Here is a 24864-nt window from a genome sequence, read left to right as displayed (position 1 = left end):
TTCCCTGTTCATTATCTTAAAAGGCCAGTTAATTGTGTTAATTAAATAGGATGCCAGGCATCAATGTGATTTTCTTCCAATACCCTACAATACTTTCCAATCAAGTACAGAGAGCAGAATGGGAACATTCATACTAGAGCCTTGTATAACCATCAATTATCTGGTTGTTTTTAGCGGTCTTCTTCATACACAACAAACTGATAACAGAAAAGGAAGTATAAATTATTGGTGTTTTTCATTTCTTTTTTTAGCCGAAGTAAAACTTCCCTGCAAATTTCAGGAGCTGAGTGGAATGTATGTATTCTGTGGACTTGGAAATCAGGCAAACTTTCTTTTTCAGGCTTTAGACTTTTGCCACCTTTATTCAGATTTGCCCAAATATTCTACTGGAAGGGTGGGGATTGTCAAGACAAATATTTCAATTAATTGAGTACTATAATGTCTTCTTTTTTCTTTTGTTTATCAGAAAAATAGTTCACAGAGATAGTATATGCCTTATCTCTTATTTTCATCTCATTCCAAATTATGATTTCTGGCCTTTTGCACAAAACCACCCAGATTTTTCATTTATTTGATATATCATATATACTTCAGGACATTTTTATACTGTTCTCCTCCTCCTCAGTGATCAGACAAGTTCACATCACTAACATGTGGAAATAGCTGGTAAGACTTATTCCACTTATTGAAAGAGTGGGCAATTTCTAGAAATTTCACAAATGAAGCTTACTGCTCTATGACCAGACCTTCTCTCTTTTGCAACAACAGAAACAGCCTCTCCAAATAATCTGAAATAAGCTGGTAGGCAGTGTTTACATACCCAGCAGGTGAGGAAAGTAGAATATTCCTCTGAACTAAGAACATGGGGACTGTGTGTTGTTATAAATCAATCTAAATGCAAAGGAGTATATTTCCTCATACAACAGAAAATGCTGGAATTGCAGTTCATTCAACTGATTGTTACAATGTCTTCATGTGTGAAGCAGCCCTACAGTATTCATAATTATATTTGTGTTTAATTATTAAACACATTTTGGCTGTCAAGCACATTCCAATTGCTCTCCTCATTCCCAATGCGTGTTGTATCATATCCTACACATTTTTCAGATAGAAAACTATATGGTAATGCCATATACTTCTGTACCTCAGCATTCCTACTTCTATATGCTGTTGCCTTGATCCATGAAAGCTAAAATAGAAGTGAAGAATTTGCCTAAGGTTCAAAAAGCAATAAGCATTATGAGTAAAGATTAGAAATATGGATTTGCGTGGTATTACTTAGGGGTATGCAAAATGTCCCATGCATAAACCATTCTGTGCATAAAACAGCTGGTTTTTGGTGGACTATGCTGAATTGGAACACAGGTTTCTTGTGCTTTGTTCCACACACAGAATGAAATTGGATTGCTTTTGTTCCAGGAAGAAATGGTTGAAGGAGAGTGGGGGGAAATGCCAAGGACACTGGCAGATGAGGATACATGGAAAGGGAAAGACTGTAGAGGGTAGACCAGTGGGAGATGCTGAGAGGAAAAGAAAAGAGATGGAACAACACACATCAGTCTTGCTCAACTCAGTCTGTTTCATCTAAACCAGTGTTTCTCAACTTCAGCAATTTTAAGAGGCGTGGCCTTCAACTGGCTGGGGAATTCTAGAAGTTAAAATCCATACCTCTTAAAGTTGCTGAGGCTGAGAAACACTGACCTAAACCCAGAACAGCCAAAATATTCCAAACTTTGGTTCTGCTCACTATGGCTGGTCCAAAACAGTTTTGGTAATATCTCTGAAAATGCCTTGGCATCCCCTAACACTATTGTATACTATCATATACCCACTGGAAGCAAAATGGAGGTTCTAGAGAAACTGAAATTCCACTGATCAATTTATCTTGCTGTACCACTGGCAGGGAAGAAATATTCATAGATTACTCACTTTTGCATTGGTTTATCATTATTCTAAAATAGCCAAGTACATCACTATTAAAAGAAAATGCCTAAATATTTAATTTGATATTTGGACTCCTCTCATGTGCATGTGTGCAAGCACACACACACAGACACTTTCCCAATCTTATATCCTCCTGACATACTGCAACCACAAATCACAAAATTACAAGCCAATACAGTCCATGGCTACAAGCTAGCAATTCAATAGCCCCAAACCTCTGAGTCACTAGGTCAGTGTTTCTCAACCTTGGCAACTTTAAGATGAGTGGACTTCATCTCCCACAATTCTCCAGCTAGCATGCTGGCTGGGGAATTCTGGAGATGAAGTCCACTCATCTTAAAGTTGCCACGGTTGAGAAATACTACACTAGATTGTAGAAGTTTAATGTAACCTATATTTTAAGTTAAATGCAATCATCAATCTTGCATGAAATGAAGTGAACATATTATCTTACATCAAACCAATAATTTCAAGAAGACAAAGTTTATTTTGCATCTACCTGGCCAGTTAAAAATGCCAGTATATCTCCATCACCTTCTGAGTGATGAATTTTCATGACTGTTTCCACAGTTGATTTCACATAATCTGGAACAGGACTGTTAGGGGCAAGGGGAGAAACATATAAATGAGTCCAATAAAGGAAAATACGATTTCTGCTTATTGCCAAGAATAAAGGAAATACAGATAGATTAGATCCTTTTAACAGGATCACAAAATTAACCCTAACTACTCTTTTCTGTTTTCTTCATAAAACATTTGATACTACTACACATTCTATATTTCAATTTATATACACATGCTTAAAATATTATTTCACAGTAATGAGAAAACTAGTTCAAGAAACAGTAAATATTCTTCAGCATATTATTAAAAACCTGATTTTTAAATAATGCAAAGTCAATATACATTCAAATGCTTCATATCTGAATAATCTATATTGAGTTTGGAAATCTGGTTCTAATGGCCTTCAGTAACTATTCATCCAGAAGCAACTTTTAGACTTCCAACAAGTAAACAGGAATTAAAACTGTCATTATCATATACAGGGAATCTTACCCAAAACATATCTCCTTATCTTAGAATTGGAATGGGCAGGACCACACAAGGAAATATTTTAAAAATATCTGAGGAAGAATGTGGTGGAAAACCCAGACTTCCAGTGCACATATATGTTGCACATGGTATTCATGGTATTCCACATGGTATTCAAAGAAAAAAAGAACTGACTAAATTATATTCATATATGCACATTACTTCATGAAGCTAATGAAATAAGTACTAACCAACAACAGCTCATACAGAAATAATCACTTGCTTCAAAAAAGCTACAGAACTATTTTTTCAGCTACCATGGATTAATATGGCTACTTGTCCAGAATGCTTTATCACAATTACTTGAACACTTTTCACTTTAGTCAATTGCAAAAGTAGTGATGTTACAAGAACATAAAGGGATAAGCAAAAGATTATCCACCTATGACACCCACATTTCTTGCTCAGCACAAATGCAAAAGCAAGCATGCAAATGCATGGGTAAAAAACAAGCCCACTTCTGCCACCGGACCTGTCCATCTCCTTCTGTGGAGGAGGAGAGAGGGCATGAAGGTGCTGCCAAGCTTGCCCATAGCCCTTCTGTGGAGGGGGAAGGGGAGAATTAAGATTCCAGGGGAGGAAAAGCATGAAGATTCCACCGAGCCCCCGTAGCACTTGTCTGAAGTCTGCTCCAGCTGGCCGGTGCAGAAGGGGACGGGGGAAGGTTCCCGAAGCCCTCCTCCACTCAAGTCTGCGCCTGCTGCTCACAAAATAGGAGAGAGATACAGTCAATTGGAAAACAGGATGTAGGTTTATATCCTAAATGTGTTGGTAACAAAGCCCAAGAATACCTAAAGATCCATTTAACGTTACTTTCTCAACCAGACTTTTGGCTGGCAAGCAGGTATTAGAGGCATGCTTCTTTTCTAACCACCACTTAAGCATTAAACAGGAACAGACCTCTGAATATAGAAGACATCCACTGGAAATGTCCGTCCTTCCACAGTAAGGATCATGCTGGTATCTTTGCTTGGATCACTGCTCTCATTTTGGTTAAAGAAATCCCTAAATTTCTAAAGTAAAGACAGTAAAAACATCACCATCAACACCAGCTAAAGGAAACAAACACATATAAAATACTGGGAATCCAAGGAGGAACATTTAAGTTTAAAATATAAATGTGGATTTGGATTGTTTTCTGCAAACCAAATCCTTACTTCTAGCAACATATTTTCAAAATGACATCATACAGTTAATAAGCATATCTATAGAAAAGAATATATATGATCTTGCAATCTTAATAACATTTTTAATTTTGACATTGATTTAATAAAACCTATAAATCATTCAAAAGAACATATATCCAATGTTTTCAGTAAATTTAAAAATAACAATTTGCTCATAAAATGTAAGATTAACTAACAGTAACAATTAGAATTAGCTGGAAGCAAATTTATACATATATATAAATATATGAGATTTAATTTGCATACTTGACATATATTAAATATGCAGTTAAGCTACTTTCTACACTCTATTTTGACATATAATGTATTATAAAACACTAGCATATAAAATACTAACAAAATGAAATACAACTCAACTTCTTTTCAAATTAGCAGTGTGATCTTTATTTCTCGTCTAGATTTACTCAGTCCAATAATTAATGTTTTGAAGACATTTACTGTGATTAATAACAGAATTTTATTTACTACTTACATTACTAATGGATAATTATTTTCCATCAATTATCACTGGCAAACAAAAGTTGCAGCCTTTTAATTTTTAATGAGTAGGAAAATTAGACAGAACTGAAAGAACATAAAAGCAGCCATTTATCCAATAACTCACTCACAAAAAAAAAAAAAAAATCTCTATTAAAATAAAATAAGAAGCAATTTTGCAGGTTTTCTAACAGCTTCTGAAAGGGAATTCCTGTATGCAGTTCAGGCAAGTAGAGATAACATAACCAAAACCTTTAAGCTTTATACAAGATTAGTATTATCAATTAAATGCTTTTGAAGTTAACCATGGTATACTCAGCAAGGAGAAATAAAGTCATCCAAACCTTAATTTCTTGCTGAGAAACACAAATCTTAGTATGATGTTCATCACAGCAAAGTTAACTTTCTTTCCCATTGCTAGCATGATGCTTTGATTACATTTCCAAGACAAGGATCACTGGGAAATGGATCTTCCTAAGGTGAATGCTTTTTGTCAACCATATTCACAGAATAGTTTTGTTTTGTTTTTTAAATACTAAATACTGAAAGAGGACTTGTGGAGGCTAGAGGAAGATATCCATCCCTATATCACTGATATTTTATTATCAGTGAAGCAGGTAAGGGGGGGGGGAGGAATTCAGGCAGTGATTTGGAATGGGAATCATTAGAGATGAATGGAAGGCCCCCAGATCAAGATACCTTGTGCTCTCAATGACTTTATCAACAATGAAATAGAGTCCAAATTCAGAACAAGTTTTCCAAGTGCATCAAACACAGTAGCCCAATTTTTTTCTATGCTTAAAACAGCCTTTTTTACAAATTCTCCTGCAAAAGGCCTATAATCATTTGAACAAAATCACTGTTTTTAAACAAGCACCGTCAATTCTGGTGGGGTTTAGACTAATAGCATTACATTCCCAGAAGACTATTCCTTTGTACCCAAATGTATTGATGAAACTCTTATACTTTGCATTCTAGAGGACAGATGAGAAGTCAAAAATATAATGCCTTGTTTTTCTAACATACTCTTCTGGAATATCACCTACCTCAGCATCCAGTGTAGCTGATGCTATAATCAAGCGAAGATCTCCTCGTTTTTTCTGAACCTGTAGGACACCATAGGGGAAAATATTAAAAACTGTTCAGTTATGATCAAATTTAATAAAAATCTAGAACTAATGTTACAATTTATGAAAACTATTGGTATCATATATCTACAAGGTAATTACAAAATCAGGTTTTATTCTCATTTTCTCAGAGAATGACCTATTCACCTAAACTTGATTGAGAAGAGAAACATGTTTTCATGCATTAAAAACTAAGCCATAGATTCTCCTCTTCTGTACAGTCAGTTAGGTGTCTTAATTTAAAAGTATGCTATTTTTACAATTATCCTCATCCTTGATATATCTTGCCTAAAAATTGCTAAACAATACTGCATAATGTGACAGGATACACTATACTATTTCCTCAATAGCACTCAATACTCATTTCTCTCATCTTCTTGAAGAGATGAGGCTGGAAAATGGCAACAATATACCAGGGGTGAAGAATACATGGCTCTCTAAATACAGAACTATATTCCACAGCATATCTATTGGCCATGCTGGATAAAGTTACTGGGAACTGTAGTTCAGCAACTTCTATTAGGGCCATAAATTCCTATTCTTGATGTAGATTGAATACAATGGGCTTAGAAATTATTGCAACCGAATTCAGATATATCCAAGACTGCAGGCCTACAGCAACAAAATAATTGTAAATATTTGGTTTGTTCCCTACTCAATGGTTGCAAAAGGAGGAATGGAGAATAGTTAGAATTCTAACCTTTTTTAATAATCCAATGGCAATGTCTGTATACAAAGTTCTTTCATGGGCTTCATCCAACATGATAACACTAAATAAAAGCCAAAATATATTTTTTTAAAACATTCCAATCATGAAATGTTCATTGCAATGAATATTAAACATGCTTAGAAACCCTGAATTAGCAAATATAAGTCATGATACAATAGCCACAGTTCATATATTATGGAAGTCATATAACTAACTTTGGTGTTACACACTTGTGACTCACAAAATTTAAAAACTTCAACAGAGTTACAACAAACCATAATAAATTATATACAAATTCTCAGAATTACAACTCAAAATAAATAAGTAATAGAAAGTCAGGAATAGCTTTTTATCTAAATTAAGTCCTTTATAGAAAATGTTCAAGATTTGGATCTGAAAAACATGTTCTTGGGCTATATCTAGCTATATTATTCCACTGGCAAATGCGGGTCGATTAACCAAATGGATTCTTACTTTCCATCTGACCTACTGAATTATGGGACCCTTAAAAACATATTTGGAGCACACAGAGGGAGAGAAAAAAATAGAAGCTGCTCTTGCTGTTGGAGTTGAAGTTTGCTTACATAATAATGTATGTAACCATTTTGATTTTTTAAATAAAAATATGCTGCTTGCTTACTACAAATGAATACAAATACGTGGTATGGATTGCTAGCAAAACTCTGAAAGACAAATGGAGTGAGATAACAGGAATGAAAAAAACCCTAATCTACCTATAACATAATAGGTATTCTAACATCTCTTATGAATTTTCTGTGTGTGTGTGTGTGTGTGTGTGTGTGTATGCGCATGCCTTAATCACTAAACCAAACTGGCTTGCTGATATAGATACAGCTATAGACATATTCTAGCCTGACGCCTTTATCACTAAACCAAACTGGCTGGCTGGCTGGCTGGCTGGCTTGCACACACACACACACACACACACACTGTGTGTGTGTGTGTGTACATATACACATACATACACACACACACACAAATAAATAAATAAATAAATAAAAATAAAAGCCAGTTTGGTTTAGTGACTAAGGCATCAGGCTAGAAACTGGAAGGCCACGAGTTCTAGTCCTGCCCCGATTTATTGGAATAATAAACAAAATTCAGAAAATTAGCTCCCAAATGTTTACAGTCTACATTCCAACAAAAATAAGAAAATAAAACAAAGAAACAAAGGGAAGTAGAAATGAACACAAAGGAAGATACCAGCATTAATAGCTTTATAATAATCTGTTTACCTATATCTGGTTAATAATGGGTCAGCCATCATTTCCCTGACCAGCATTCCATCTGTTAGAAACTGCAACAAACAAACAAAAACTCTTTTACATTTGTTCTGAAACAAGATTCATAGCCCAAAATTCCAGCAGATGATAAGTAATTTCATCTGCTTTCATGGGTTCAGAGATTAGTGTGGCTCTTTTATACAGGCAAAGTAGTAGCATATTTGCAGAAGACAGAGAATGCCTGCAAGAAACTGAAGGTTTGGAGAAGGACAAACATAAAGAAAAAAAGTAATAATTGAGAATGCTGAACAGAACAAAATGTAGACTGGCAGTAGAAGGACAATTGTTGGGTTACAAAAGTTATCTATCTATCTATCTATCTATCTATCTATCTATCTATCTATCTATCTATATTTATTGGCCGCCCAACTCCAGTGGACAAATCTGGTATTTCTATCCATCATTTAAATGTTCTTTGGAAAATTGGAACCACCCTGGACTCTCCTAAGTATGTATGAAAGTGGTCCTATTTGCCTCTGAAAAACATTACAACCAATTCAAAACAGCCAATCAGTATAGATCTCCATTGTTCTCATTCCTAGGATTTATTGTTTCATTTGCTCTTGATTGACTGGAAATATTTGTAAACACTTTGAGGATAGAAGCATCTTGTTCAAATATATTACCTTAATCCTTGTACCCTGTGGGTCAGTACAATCATCAAATCGTATGCAATATCCAACTTCATGACCCAGCAAGGCACCTCTCTCCTCAGCTACCCGCCCTGCAATCTAAGAGAAAAGATAATATTAATATTTCAAAGAATAAACACATTTTGGTTTGGGAATGCATACTGCTTGTTTATCTTGTACTACTAAGGAAAAAAATGGAAAAAATCAGTGGAGTAAAATTTGTTGAACTGAGCTAATCCTGTTGGACCATTATGTAGTAGTTAATTAAGTATAACCAATGTTTATATGGCAAGACCCAGTTTCATTTTTGAATACTGGCAATGCAATTATTCTATTTCTACAAGGACTAGGAAAAAGAAAAAAAGTTAAAATCCTCTGTATTTAAAGACTGCACCAGCACAAGGACTTCAACACAAGAAAGCTAGAGGTTCTCCAAAATTTTATTTAACTAGAAAGCTGTCAGACTATCAGTGATTTTGCCTTCATCATCAGAAATGTATTATTTGGTGGTGGCCCTCCAGCTGTAAAATGTTCTCACTAAAAAGGCATACCTGGTGCCAAAAAGCTCATGTAATAGAAGTGCCAGACATCTTTTTGGACCCAAATTAAGTCTATAAAAAAAATCACAGGAACTTCAGTTTGAGAAATGAAATTGTCTGCTCCATGTTTCTGTATGAAAAGGCACCAGGGAGAGGAATTAGCCTTGTTGGCATCCATTACCTTTTTAAAGAGATGTTATCACTGCAGATGAAAGCAATAAACATCTGCAGTGATTTGACACTCAGTGAATTAAAATATTTGTTCCATTTACTATAAAACTCTATTACGGCTGTTTTCCATGTCAGTTTTCTGTCTTCAAAACTATTTGACAATATTCTATCAGCAAACAGATAAGCAGTTCACTCTAAAAATCAATTTCAATTAGTTATAAAGCTATATAAACAAAAGTATAATCTGTATCAACTAATGCTTGCTGCACCAAATATAGAAATATCCATGTGCTCTTCACATTTGTTCATCAAAATGGGCCATATGGTAAATTCTGACAAACTTGAAGTGAACCATGACAAAATCCAAGCATAAACATGAAGTTCAAATGACACATTTTAATGATATATACAGTATGCAATGCTACATTTTTATAAATGTACAAAATCTTCTGAATACAATGCCTGTAATTCAAGAAAAATATAGCAAACACTATAGGAACACTGATGATGTTCTCTGGTTGGGTAATGAAACTTCAGCAAGCAAATGACCAAGCTCAGAGAGCACCAAGGACTCCACATATAGCATTTTACAAAGTTCCACAATTAAGTATTTTGTATAGTACATTTCACGCCCTTCAAATAAATTAGGCTATGAGGTCAAAGCAACTATTTATTGCTAGTCTTTTACTGATTTTCTTAATTTTACAGATTAAACTGGTGTAATGTCACTCTGGGGAGTCAGCAGAATAAATGGATGAAATCTTATTAACACCAAATCTTGCAAACATTTGGCATTCTCACTAATAAATTTATTTTTAAAATGTATTTATTTTTTTAGGGAATAATATCTGAGCTATTGTGCAAATCATGCAATAAAACCCAAGGCATGAAAATCCCAGCTCCAGGTTTAGTCTGAGCATTCTGATATTGGGGCAGTACATTGAATCCCACACTTCTGGAAGGGTGAAAATGAAGAATACAGTACTTTTGCTATAAGTAGCAGTTGTTTCTCTAATCATCCTCTCCTATAGCAGGAGAAAATTGAACTAATGGCTGCTTTAAATTTCTTCCCTGGTAAGAAACCAGGAGGGCTCAGGATGCTTCACATCCATAAGGTCCTCTGATATGCCTTGTATATAACCCCTTACATATCCCCAACATCAGACTTCACTGCTATGGAAAAGACTGGGAAGTGGAAAGGGAAATCCAGTGTCAGATTCTCCCTCTAAATTTAGAATGAAAACTGATCAATCTTATGGCTTGAGAAAGAAAAAACCCGTTTGGAGACAAGCTTTTGGCAGCGTCCAAAGAAATATAAAACTAAGGAAAGTCAATTTGTCTTGCATACTATTTCATTCCATGGGCAACCCATTTCTGAAACCAAGACGACTTTCAAATCAACTGGTGATATGTAGATTTAATAAAATATTAAATAACTCACTAAACTTGTATAAATATGTTAGCATTCCTAAAATAGCTCTTTGGATCCTAGCCTTAGTACCACATACTATGTTAAAAGATGTGGAAGAGTTCCTCTGAACCCTGTGTCAGAAGGTTTCAATCCATGCACTGAATTATAATGAAATGTACTAATTAATCTAACTCTACTGTCAAAGATTTTCCAGCTTTTTATCTTTCTGCTGTATAGGTACAGTTGTACAAAACTAACACTACACAAAACAGGTGGCTTTGGGTGGTCCATGCCTGATCCAAAAGTGTACTTTTCAGGTGTTTGGGTCTGTATGTGGAATGAAGCAGAACTGTTTTGTTTCACATATAAACAGAAATATGATTATTCTGGACAGAAGTGGTTTGGGTGGAGTAGAGGAACAGTAGGAAAAAGCAAATGAAAAGGGGTTTTGTCTGTGATGGCATGAATGGACATCAGCAGCAGTCACTGAGGAGAGGCAGGGGAAGGAGGGAAGGCAAGGAAGGGGGCTGAGAAGTGGGGGCAGATCAGCATACAGGAAAAGAGGTTGTAAGAGAGAGCAATGGGCATCAGGTTTGCTCTACCTGCCCCATAACATTTCTCCAGGATCCTTCCAGATTTTGCCTTGGCCAATGCCTAGAACTAAAATATTCCAAATTTTGTTTCTGCCAAGCTAAAACAGTACAGCAGAACTTAACATGATGGTTTGTTTCAAGTTCAAAACAAAACATATTTTCTATTTTGTACATAAAAACAATTATGGGTTTCCTGACTTGGAATGGAAAATCTGTGTCTGCCTTGAATAAAATTTTACACAAACTAATTATTTGCACAGCTCCACATACACATATGAAGGCATCATGTTTTTTCAGGGCCACAAGAAAATTGATATCAAAACCTATATTCTGTTATGAAGAGCATCAGAGTTTGCTGTGAATATGCCCAGGTCCTAATTGCAAATTATTGTCCTCACATCAAAGAAAGAATAAAGGAAAATATACATTTTAAGATCCTATTGCAAAAATTTTCAATGAAAACTTATGGAAAGTATTTATTTGTTCCTATCATAGTGTCTCATAGATATTAAGAAATATCAAGAATGCTTAATGTTGATAGAAGTATTTGCAAATGTCAGGCATTATACACTTGACTAACATATCTACCATATTCTGCAAAAATAATATGTAGAGAAATCTCAGAAGTTGGAATCCAGGGCACTCACTGAAACACAAGCAACTCTCCGAGGCTGTGTTACTCCCACTATCCGGCCTTCGGCAGTCCAACCAGCTTCTGTTAGATACTGTGATGGGGAAAAATATTTATTAGAACTGCTATATAAACTCTACATTAATCTTGGTCTTTAACTATTTTATTCCTCCCAATCTCCCTCCATTTCTACTTTCTCTCCAAACAGAGTGCCTTGTTGGGAAAATCAAACTGTTGATCTAATTCAATGTACAGGTAGCCCTCAGGTTATGACAGCAATTGGGACTGGAACTGCCATCGCTAAACAATGCGGTCATAAAGCATGACGTCATTTGACTGTATTGCTTAGCAATGACCATCCTGGTAGCCCAGGTTGCCATTGTAACCCCAAGACACACAGGTCATTAAGCAGGAAGCAGCAGGAGTCCCAGGTAAGGAGAGCGGGGGTACCACAGGGGGGTGGAGAAGGCCCTGGGAGGCCTGACGCAGGCTGTGAACTAGCACAGGGAGGCCAGAGGAAGCAGAGTGCAGTGCTGCATGAGCACAGAGAGGCTCAGGAAGGAGGCCACGTGTTGGTGCAAGCACCGGGAGGCTGGGGGAAGGAGGGCACGGCATCGTGAGAGCGCAGAGAGGCTGGGAGGATTTAATGGGGTGACTTGCAGCCTTCCCTGCCAGCTTTCGCCTCGACTTTGTTTGTGAGAAGCTGGCAGGGAAGGTCGCAAATGGCAATCACGTGACCGCAGGGTACTGCAACCATCATAAGTGCAAGCCGGTTGCCAAGCACCCAAATTGCAATCACATGACCACAGGGGTGGTGAGACACAAGCAACTCTCCAAGGACTGGTCGTAAGTACCAGTCATTCAGCACCGTTGCAACTTTGAACAGTCACTGAACAACTGGTCAGTAAGTGAGGACTACCTGTATAATAAAATAGCACAGTGAAGACAATAAACCACTCCTGTTATTTTTGAAAAATCAAGTGAATTAGGTTAAACTATACATGCTATTATAATAAATATCAATTCTTAAAATATCTAGAAAATATTTAACCGACTTCAGAAAAATGAGTAATCTATTTTCTCCTATTACCTTATAAATTATCTTAGTTGGACAATTACCATCTATCAGACTAATATATTTGAAAGGGCTTGTATCTATATCTTGGTTTTGATAAATGGAAAGGGCCTTCTATCAGCAAAAGCTTTTAATCCAGAGGAACATTTCTGCAGGCAAAATCAAGAAAGAGATATTTTTATAGACTTCCTCTTCAGCTCCCTGAAAATATGTCCTGGAAGGTTGGAGGTGATGCTGGGGGCTGCAGAGGGAAAAGGGAATTGGTAGCAAATCATTTCTTTGCCCACTTTCCAGAAAGTTTTGAACAGAGCTCATCTCAGAGAGTGCCCCTATTGGCAAAAGCAAATTCTAGATCTAATTTAGTTATTGAGATATAATGGCAAAGAATTACTGATAATGTGAAAATTGTAAAATATTTTTGTTAGATCAATAATTATCCAGAAAAAGTATGAAAATTAACCACAGACATGGTTAATTACATTAATGTAATTATCTACAAATGTTAATTTGAAAGTGGAGAATATTTTTGAGTATGCTTCTCTTCAACAAATAGCTGGCTTCAACTAAAAAATGGTAGATCCATACTCAGTAATTCTGACAGTAGATCCAGTGAAACCAATGGGAACATTTGGACAAGTTAGATATGATTATTTAGAATCACTGATTCCAGCAGGCCTACCAATTCAATGACTTCTGCCCAGCATTCATGAATTACAAACTAGTCATGGTTATGAAGGTTACAGCAAACCAGAAAAAAATTATAAACTATAAGTGTTTCTGATTGTAGCAGAAAGGGAACTATGCATATGCCTATTTAACTTTTCAAAGGACATTACAGGTAATTCTTGAGTTACGAAAGCAATTGGGACTGGAATTTCCATCGCTAAGCGATGTGGTCATAAAGCATGATGTCACGTGATAACATCACTTAGTGATGGCAATCCCACCAGTCATTAGCCAAGGACCTAGCCCGATCCAAGCCATGGTCCTTGGATGAGGCATGGTCCCTCCCAGCCCCAACCCTTGGTAAGGTAAGGGATTGCCTCCTCTTCAACTCCCCCCACCCGCCTATCTCCCCCCCCATCTCTGTCTTTTTGGCTGCCTTGCACTCCATCACCTCTGCCAGCCTTGCCGCCCTGTGCTCCTCTCGCCCTGCCAGCCTGCTGACCTTGCTACCCTGCACTTGCTTGCCCTGACACCCCTGCTGGCCTTGCCGCCCCCAAGCTGACCTTCATCAACTTATTCCTGCCTCTGCTGATGAGGCATGCCCTGCCTGGCCCTTTGTGAGACAGCTGCTGGCTGTGCCAGGCCTTCTTCCCAAGACTGAACCCACCCATTGTCCACATCATGCATGCCCTTGTCGAAATCACATGCAGCCTTCTCACAAGGGGTGGCAGGGGTGGCAAGGCCGGCAGAGGAAGCAGGGCCAACGAGCACAGGGCAGAAAGGCCAGCAGGGGCGGCAAGACCAGCGAGTACAGGATGGCAAGGCTGGCAGGGCAAGCATGCACAGGGCAGCAGGGCCGGCAGTGCCAGTGGAGTACAGGGCAGCCAAAAGGGCAGAGATGGGGGGAGCTAGGCAGGTGGGGGGAGCTGAAGCGCCCCTGCAGTCGTAAGTATGGGAGGGCTGCCAAGTGCCCGAATTTTGATCACGTGACTGTGGAGGTGCCGCAACTTCAGGGACCATGCGTAACTACCACTTGTTCAACATTGCCGTAACTTCAAACAGTTGAATGATTGGTTGTAATTCAAGGACTACCTCTATTAAGATTAGGTCAATCATGCTTGTTAATTTTTTCTACAAATATATTATTCGGGGCCAAGAAGATTTGCAATAGATCCATGGAAAATGACTGAAAATCAGGTCAAGAATTCCATTAATAAACATATAAATACAGATATTAATACTCACTTGAGGAATCTGAGTGCTCTTCCCACATCCTGTTTCTCCAACAATCACTAATGTCTGATAGTTTTCTACCAGATAAAGGATATGATTTCTAAGCTGGAAGAGAAATAGATATTCAAACATGGATTAGGGGAGCTCATAAAAGACATTTTAACAAAGAGCTATGGATGGAATCTACCCTGTGTTAACAGCATGGAAATATTTATTTAGACTGCTTTATTTCATGCATCCTTAAACAAATCACAAAACAGATTTATTTGGACTATATATAATTCACTTTAAAATGCTACACTAACAATATAATATATAAAACAATAACACAATAAAATAAACAGGCATATAATCTACACCAAGCAAGCTACAATCTAGCACAGAATTCTTAAAACCCACAGAATTCAACTTGTGTTTACATCAACAGTGCACAGTGGCAGGCTTGTATTGCTGTCAAACGTTCCCATAAATTGAGATACAAAAAATTATTTTGTGTTAAAAGATACATTTATGTTGCAAAATCAATTTGAAATATGAAATGGTGACGTATACAAAAAAGACAATGCTTGCAATTATGCAATTCAAAGTATCAAAAACCATTTATACCTTAAAAACAGGCAACTTTTGCCTCTGTTGTTCAACAGAAAGGGAAATATAGGGATTATAGATGACCGAAACACTTGAACTTTCAGCAGCATTCTGTCTCTCCTCTGACAGGCTGACACCAGGCCCTTCTGTGCCTATACACCCAAGCAGAGAAATCATTATTAATATGATGTGACTTTTAAAAAATACAAAGAAGGTAAAGAAATATTTTCGTCTGTAATTTTACTTGTAACTTGAAAAGCTAAATTTGAGGCAGAATTAGTCATCAAAAATTCAAAGACAGGCAGAATAGATTTATTTAAATAATGCAAATCCCTATTTTTGTTAAAAGAAGGATGCTAAATTTCTGATCTCTGCAGCCAATTTTGAGCTGAATGAGGATGATCAAACTGAAGCTTAATCATGACAAGTCAAAGACAACATGGGTGGCTAAGCAGACTAATCCTGACAGAGGTTTTATGTCTAACCTTTTTACCAACTTCAACTAGTTGGAAAGACTGTACCACCCAAAATTACGATACCAGATTGATGATACATATTTACTCTCTGCTTATGAACTGGCTCTCCACTGATGTAATAGAAACTCTGAGCAATATTACTTGTGGTGCTATACCTTACAGGTTTGATTCTTTAAATTGTGTTTCCCTTTTCTTGTTTTTTACTTCCTTTTTTTGCTTTTCATGTTCTTTTCAGTTCAGTATTTTAAAAGAAATATTTTTTTAAAAAAATACCAACTTACATTGGCATACCAGTTATGTCCGCATCTGCTGAGAACAGACTGTACCTCAGTTATCTATGTTCCAATGGCCTCCAAGCTGGAATTTTCTAATGCACTGTGTATAGGGCGGCTTTTTAATGATGGTTCAGAAATTAAAACAAGACCAAACTGGAGCTATCATTACTGGTAGCAGACTGAAATATATGCACTTCTGTGATACTAGAGTATGAGGCAATTAAAATGCTGGGTTTTAAAAACCTAAATAGTTTAAGCTGCTCTTTTACTCCATAGCCTCTCAAGGCCTAGCAACCAACTGGACTGGTTGCTAGGGCTTTTCAAATAATCTCACACAAACCCACAAAACATGTATATGTAGAGTTGTAAGTTAGGGAGGCAGGTTCTTTAGCCTGTGACTACTTTCTACAGAAATAAGCACTACAGAATGCAGTAGCAACCAGAAGCGTACAGTACAAATTTTCTGAAGGAGATACTTTGCAATGTCCAAGAACACATACAAAGCACCTTTTTCTGAACTGCTGAATTAGCCATGACATTTTCAAGGCTCCTGCAGCTGCTTGGGAAGGTGCTCCTGACTGTCTCTGCATGCTTTGAGCAAAGTGGCTGTGCATGAATATTGCAATGTACTGCTTTGTGCATGTAAAGTATCTCTTTTGAAGACTCTGCATAACCTTACTGGATGCAGCTATTTTATGCTCTTGTGACTGCATTCCATAATTACAGTGTTTTGGATGTATCTACATAATAAACAAAATATGTTGATTTCAATTGTGATAATTTCTGAGTAATACAAATAGAATCTGTCTACTGTACATTAATGTTGTTGAATACAGATCTGTTTGCAGGAATTATATGAATATTTATTAAGAAATTTCTACTATAAGTCTCCCTTCTGTAGGAAATGGACACAGGTTATGCAACCAGCCTCATTGAACTCAGAAGAGTTTAAATCCAAACATACTAATAAACAACATACTAGCATGTGTGTATTTTAGAAGCTTATCTAAGCTTACCTACAGCAACTGACAAATGCATGTGCTACATCATGCAACAGATACAAATGGGTAAAAAAAATGGATATATTGTATGTAAGTTGCAATTCCCTATAAATGGGCTCTACAGTTTAGAGGAGTTAAAGAATTATTCCAAGTTGATTGGATAATGAATGGCTGTTGTTATGATCCATCAAGGCAACCCTGACTCCTGCTGACTGCAGGAACAGGTCCATGCACTTTTCTTGGCAACATTTTTGGAAGGGGTTTGCCTTTTCCTTCTTCCTAGGGCTGAGAGAGAGGGACTGGTCCAAAGTTATCTAGCTGGCTGTTGTGCCTAAGGCAGAACTAGCACTCAGAGACTCCAGGTTTCTAGCCTGGTGCCTTTAACCACTACACCAAACTGGCTTTTGTACCATGAATACTGCGTCACAATTTTAAGATGCCATCAGCAATATCAAGCAGCATGCATGTACACATCTTCCCATGTCAGAGTTCAGAAAGCTCCTATATATTCTGGTTTGCCAAAATTTATCTTTAGCTGAAATCTAGACCACATATATGGTGCTTTCTTAATTGCTATAAGATGAATGCATTGTTACAAATTAAGTGTAGTAGCCTGCCCAGCAACCATATTATTGCAATCTCAACACATCGCAAAGGCATGAGATTTGGGAAAGTTGTTTTAAGACGTCATGGCTGTTTTCAAAATTACCGTATTTTTCCGACTATGAGACAGAAAAAAATATTTTTTTCTAAAATCCTTACGCTAAAAATTGAAGGGCATCTTATGCAAGGAAGTAAGCTGAGGAGAGAACCGTGCGGTTGCAAAACTGCCCATACTTTGTCTCTACAAACAGGCTTCCTCCAATCACAAGCCTCCAATCACGAGTGAAACTGCCCATACTGTCTCTGCAAACAGACTTCCTCCAATCACGAGCCTTATGTAACTGATGTCAGCTGATGCTGAGCAAACCAATTGGAGGAAGTCTGTTTACAGAGACAAACTATTGGCAGTTTCACTTGTGATTGAATGTAATCAGTTATGCAAAAGTGCATGGAATTAGAGCTGCAGAGAGACGGTTTGGACCTCCTCTCACCAAGTGTATCAGGTAAATGTTACCTAATTACTAAATAAAAAAGTGTTCTGCACTATCTTTAAAATATTGATTTCTTAATTTTGGGTTGGAAAAGTGGGGGGTCGTCTTGTACATGGGGGTGTCTTATTGATGGAAAAATACAGTATGCAGCAGAGAAAAGAACTTAATTTACATATTACACTATGCCAAAAAATTTATTTGGCTTTCCTCTACATGTTATGTAAATCTACTACTACAGTTTAAATCACCGTTTATGGCTCAGCATGTTCTGAAGATGCAGGCAAATGGGTTTATTCAACAACACATTATTAAACAAACCATGGTTGAGCATATATAAACAAAGTCAATAAGAGCCATACTTTATCTTCACTTGAATTCATTAAGAATACCCATGAATTTCTCAAGCACAATCATCTGACAATCCATAAAACCAGCCTAAGTTTAAAGATACTAAAATCTGTTACTGAAGTAGAAATACAGTGGTACCTCGGGTCACGAACGCTTCTGTTCACGACCAATTCGGGTCACGAACAGCACCGTTCGCAAAATTTTGCTTCCGTCCGCGAACTCCGCATCGGGTGATGAACAGGATCCGTGGCCATTTTCCCTGCCGTGACACGTGGTCGTGGCTTCCTGTAGGGAGGGGGACTCTCCCTCCAAGCAATAACTGCCTCCCCACCCGCCTTCCTGTCCTCCACGCCAGAAGTCACCTCAAGCAAGGTTAGCGTTCTCTCTCTTCGTACTGCACTGTACTGTATTTTTTTTCATATTTTTGTGGTTTAAAAAAAAAAAATACATATGGTTCAGAACAGATTAACCGTAATTACATTGAACCTTATGGGAAAATTTTATTCGGGACGCGACCAAAATCGGTTGGCGACCAAATTCGGAGGGGTCAGAATGGATTAACCGTATTTACATTGAACCTTATGGGAAAATTTGATTCGGGTCACGACCAGAGTCGTGGAACGAATTAAGTTCATGACCCGAGGTACCACTGTAGCTGTGATTGCAATACCATTATATAAACATATGTATTATTTCTGCAAATGCTAACAGACCATTGGTGGAAGTTGAAATTCAATCAACTATGGTTTCTACAATTATATGGCCTGAAAATAACTCTCTGTGGTAAAATACAGAAACTATTGTATAATACTGTGAAATAATACTTTACCATCCATAGAGCTCTTATTGTGCTGAAAGAAGCCAACAATAATTTTTCAATAGCAATTAATGTTGGAACACATATTGTGAAGATAGCCTTAAAAAAATCTGGAGACTTTTGTAGTGCTCTATGGTTACCTAAACGTTACATGATTTTCAATGATATGCTGCTTTGATACTGGAACCTTGTATATACAGTGCATTCGGAAAGTATTCAGACTTGTCTCTGAGCTCTGCAGGCAGTTCCTCTGACCTTATGGCTTTTGCTCTGGTACACTATGCATTGCCAGCTGTGAGGCCTTCTATAGAGAGGTGTGTGCCCTTCCAAATCATGTCCAGTCAATTTAATTTACCACAGGTGGACTCCAATCAAGGTGTAGAAACAGCTCAGCAACTATCAAGAGAAATGGGAGGCACCTGAGCTAAATTTCAAGTGTTGTTGCAAAGGGTCTGAATACTTATGCCAATGTGATATTTCAGTTTTTCCTTTTTAATAAATTTACAGACATTTCTAAAATTCTGTTTTTACTTTGTCATTATGGGGTACTGAGTGTGTATTAATGAGAAAAAAAGTGAATTTGAACGATTGTAGTATCAGGCTGCAACATAACAAAATTGAAAAAAGTGAAGAAGGTCTGAATACTTTCCAAATGCAGTCGTTCTATTACTATCTTGTAGTGCTAACAGACATATGCAACTTTCATTTTTGACTTAATTCTATATACAGGTGGCCCTTAGTCTCCATGGTTTCACATAATACTGGTTGATAGTTTATTATTACTGATTAGCCATTAGGCCATATCAAGATACAGAGTATAAAATGAATAAAGCATAAGACATTAAGACCATATATTAAAAATAGGATAAGAGAAACAAATTAAAATTAAAATGATAGTTGACAGTTATAGCCTAGGCCTTGATATACTTATAAAAATTTTTGCATGTCTGTGGTTTTGATATTGACTTTTTGTTTTTTGTTAGACTGGCTTCTGTGCATCCATAGTTTGTTTGTTTGGGGTTTTTTTAAGGATCAAATCACTTGTGCAATGTGTTCTCCAATCACTGTGAGCAATTTCCAGGTACCACTACGTCCAGGAGTGATATCAAGAGGCCCCTCCACCAAAGACTGTGAAATAACTATGTAGAGCAGATAAGTCAGTACGAGTCACACAGTGCAAGCAGGGTAGTACCCTTCACCACCAGCTGAATGAGTTGCTGTGAAGAAGAGTGCCATTTGCTGCAAAGAAACCACACAGAGCCATGCACCCAGGCTGACCTAATGAGATCCATCAAACCGAGCAAAGAAGTGGGGGAAAAATAGGTGCACTGTGCAGATTACAGCTATGGGAAGAGAAGGAAGAAGGTGCTCATGGGAAGATGGTAACCCTAGGCTTCCAAAGCTAACCCTGCTACCCACAGACTCAAGATCATGTGATTCTCTGTTTTGTATCTGTAATTTTACACTGGAACAAGTACAATTTTAGGTGAACGTAACCATAGGATCAACATATATCTGCTCTGTAAAATGTATTTTAGGAATACATATAATGTCTTCCTTTTTACTGAATACCTTTTAAGTATTTTAATCTTGTGTCTAATTCTTTCTATTGCGTATTTTGTAATTTTAAAACGACTTTGTGATATTTTGTGTAGGAAACAATACAAAAATGCATTAAATAATGAATTTTGGGCCTTTAATTAAACAAAAGGGAAAACAAGAAGAAAACAAAAAGATTATATACAGAATTGCAGAAATCATCAAATCAGTAAAATTGTCTGCTAAATACTTATTCTCTACATCATAAAATATTAAATGAACAGTTAAGAACAAATTAAAATATTTGAAAGATATTAAGTAAAAAGGATATTATATATTTCTTTCTTTCTTTCTCACAAGTACACACCACATAGAAAATATGTGTTGATATTATGACCAGAGAAAAATAGAGAGGTTTTTGCACTTGGCACAGCCTAGCATATAGCACAGTAAAGAAACTGCTTAGTGCTTATCATTTATTTATTTATTTATCATATTTATATAGCTGCCTATCTCACACACAACATCTCTGGGTGGCATACAGCAATTAAAATAACAAGTAAATAAAAACAGGCATATAAAAAGATTAAAAATTATTAATAAAAACATTATCACAAATTTTAAAAAATAGGTTTGAAAATATACAAACCCTATGGAATTTATTTAATTTATTTATAAATTTATCTTACTATGACTTCATCTGTATCCAAGTATGGAGTGCTTGACACCTACCTTGTAAACAATAATCTGTTTGTAATATGAGTCTTTTTGTTCCTGTAAAGTAGATATAGACTGCATTTGGGAGTGGGAGGGGGTCTTTCACATTGGGAGGGTTCCTAAGATATTCTCTGTGTGAGTGACCTGGCTCTGCAGACCTTTACAAATAAACTATTTTGGAGATTGAGTATTGGGTTTGTAGTCTTGACTAAGTAAACGAACGAACTGGGATGAACCTCACTGTAAGAACAGTTGAGGAGGGAAAGGGAGCCATGGTAGTCATGAGTATTCTCTCCATAAACTTTCATTTAAAACTGTGTTTATTTTTTTAGTCTTTCAAAAATTTGTAGCCTATTTCTAAGTTTTGATTTTGTGTGTATAATCTACTACTTACATACTAAGAATAAGGTACATATAAATATCATATTCATACTAAGTAGCACCTCCCATCAATATTGACCACTAATTGTATTTAATAGTGACACATTTGACATACAATATTTTAATAACTATATTTATTAATTTAACTATATTTATTAAATTAAATAGAACTTTCTCACACATTAACTATATTAATAACTATATTTATTAAATTAAATAGAACTTTCTCACACGTAAATATTCATAGAATTACTGAAAAAAAACCCATATTTAGCTTCAAAGATCACATTACAAATTGGCAGTTATCAGGGGTTTTTTCTCTGCCCTTCAATAACTTAAAAGGGCACAGGGATAAAATGGGTGAATGGACATGCAAGGATAAACTAGGTTATATAACAATGTATGCTTATATAGAAGTATCAATTGTTACAGTTTTTTTCTAGAAGAAAATTTATTATATTACATGATCTATTCAAAACCATTATAAAAAAAGAATGCAAATACTACTGCATACAGAAGAACCACAATGAATTACAAGGCTGTGTCTATGTTCTCATTAGAAATCAAGATCAGTTCAAGGGCAACTTTACTTTTTCACTGATATAACAAAGATTCATTAATAACATCAGGAAGAATTTGCCAACATACTAACAAATCAGTGAAGAGTACTGAAAGAATAAAATCTATGGCATGATCAAGCTCTACAGTCTTCCTTACAATCCAAATGTACGAATGACTATTAAGCAATGTGTTCCATTGAGCACAATGGAATTATAAAGTTGGATTAGAAATGTGGCTCCAAGAATAGTTCAACACAGGTAAATATATACAGAATATTAAAAGCTATGATGTAGATTTTTGTTGCATTAAAGTACAGGCAAAGCTCTCCAAACTGCACATACTATTTTGTAACCTGCAAACAAATACCAGCAATGATCTGCATACATGCACAAATAAATACATAATAAGGGAAACTACAGCTGCAAATACTGTTCTTGAGCTGTTAAGGAGGCTAGCTCTATGTCTAAAAATGAGCAGTAATTTAATTTAAATAAATATTAATGGCTCTAGAAAATTAAATTTCAGCATTGGAAAACTGTACGCTAATTATCCTTCATGCCAGAACAATAACCTCAAGAACAAAATGCAAATAGATAAGAGCTACCATGTAAATTGCTTAGCGCTGCAGAAGAACCTGACTGCTATCTCAGCACTTGACTGACATCGCATTTACACATAATGAGCTAGCAAGCACAGCATCTAATTCCACTACTGATTTTTACCTTACTACTTTTTAGTGGAGTGCAAGCTTCCCCTCACAGTTCCACAATGCCCCTCATTTAAAATCGTGTCTTTTCCATTCAGATCACAGCTATCTAAAAACATTTCAAGTTATTACTGCTATATATACAACAAAAGCAGATGTTTTGCCACTGTGCTAGCTAGTAATCTTCGCCTATCAAAATAGGTGCATTCCTTTTTTTTTTTTCATTTATCTACTGATAGAAGAGACTAGTGCAGCTCTCTCAATATATTTTAATTTAAATTCCTGTGTGGCTTGCTTCTAAGGGGGTTCACTGAAGCAAGAGCAGAAGTGTGTACTTGTGGGTGTATACTTTTCAATATTCTACAAGTAGAATTAGACTGGTCATATATTCAGTGATAAACCCCATTGACCTAAAAAGAGTCTTCACTTAGCAAATTTAAGATTGGAATCTTGTAGGATTTTTTTATTATTTATTATTATCATCATCATCATCCAGCAGCTTAATCTCAATCGGCTGCATTAATTACATTATTATTCAACCCTACCTGAACGAGACAGCTCCACTCCATAGCATTACACGGCATTTAAAAAAAACAGGAGCAGGAGGATCGCCGATAAGAGAAAGCACAATTTTCTTAATCCAGAATTCGCAAGCCTCCAATTCAAATGAACGACACGTTCAAAGGTGAAATATAAAGACGCATTTTAGCAGGTGCAGAATAACTTTTCTTTGATCCTTGTTAATTTGTGTCCGGCCACCTATTCTTTTTTTACTTACTTAATGAATCACAGGAGAGTCGCGCGTCCGTCCTCCAAAAGAGAGCAACGTTACATTCCCTATCGCGTATCCCGCCCTTATCCTTTCGCAAAATGAAACCCGTTTCCTCCAAGAATAAAGAAAAACAGACATCACCCTCTCACTTCTTCCCATGGTATTTATATTCCCGTCCCTTAAAAAATATTCAATCCTCACCTGGTTTCCAAAACTTCAACGGACCGACGGGGGCCGCCATCTTGGGGTGAAAGGTCAAAAAGAAAAGAACGAACCCTCTTGCCGCTGAAAGAACCATGTGATCGTGAGGAGTTTTGGGATTGGCTGGTGGTTACCATGGCTTCTTTCCCTCGGGCTTGCGAAGCAGCTGGCTCTCCTCCAGTCCGCCTCCAAGGGCAGAGCTCCGGTTGCGGACGAAGTTCTTCCTCGAGGGTTGCGTGTTTTCAGGGTCTCTGTGGCCTTTGCGTCCCGAGAGGCCAGCCTCTGGGATATTTTAGATGAAGGTAAAGGTCCGGAGACGATTGAACGGATAAAAAAAAAAAAAAGGCTTGGGCAGGAACACAAAAACGGTTTGCCATGGCCTTCTTCGAGAACAGTGTTGGCAACTTTGAGATGTGTGGACTTCAACTCCCAGAATTCCGCAGCCAGCATACTTTTATTTCAGAATTATTTCAGAAAATAATTCTCTTACCAACATCCCAAGTCCAATATAACCATAACTCCTCAAAAATAGTCAGATTCCAAAGTTTTGGAACAGAATGTAACATTAACTTCTTTAACATTAAAAAATGTCCCCAT

At 36.8% G+C, this 24864-nt stretch overlaps 1 protein-coding gene across 2 annotated transcripts in view; it reads right to left on the bottom strand.

Annotated features, from left to right (window-relative positions):
* DHX35 (DEAH-box helicase 35) overlaps window positions 1–24409 on the bottom strand; it is a 43091-nt gene extending 18682 nt beyond the window's left edge. Inside the window, exons 1-11 of one of the 2 annotated variants that reach the window (XM_025177590.2) lie at window positions 24268–24409; window positions 15398–15531; window positions 14804–14896; window positions 11834–11911; window positions 8467–8571; window positions 7793–7854; window positions 6528–6597; window positions 5747–5806; window positions 3937–4049; window positions 3509–3736; window positions 2444–2540 (exon numbers count right to left, since the gene is read on the bottom strand). In XM_025177590.2, the coding sequence (XP_025033358.2) occupies window positions 2444–2540; window positions 3509–3736; window positions 3937–4049; window positions 5747–5806; window positions 6528–6597; window positions 7793–7854; window positions 8467–8571; window positions 11834–11911; window positions 14804–14896; window positions 15398–15531; window positions 24268–24364 (1137 nt within the window). In that variant the 5' untranslated portion in view covers window positions 24365–24409. The remainder of the gene's footprint in view (window positions 1–2443; window positions 2541–3508; window positions 3737–3936; window positions 4050–5746; window positions 5807–6527; window positions 6598–7792; window positions 7855–8466; window positions 8572–11833; window positions 11912–14803; window positions 14897–15397; window positions 15532–24267) is intronic. The other variant, XM_007422367.4, reaches the window with a different exon arrangement.
* Between the last annotated feature and the right edge of the window lie 455 nt (window positions 24410–24864).

The sequence above is a fragment of the Python bivittatus genome, unplaced genomic scaffold, assembly GCF_059951505.1.
Source record: "Python bivittatus isolate LINGU-HERP-01145 unplaced genomic scaffold, Pbiv_v1 ctg000700_np1212, whole genome shotgun sequence".
Taxonomy (NCBI): Eukaryota; Metazoa; Chordata; class Lepidosauria; order Squamata; family Pythonidae; genus Python; species Python bivittatus.
This window is presented reverse-complemented; position numbering and strand designations above follow the sequence as displayed.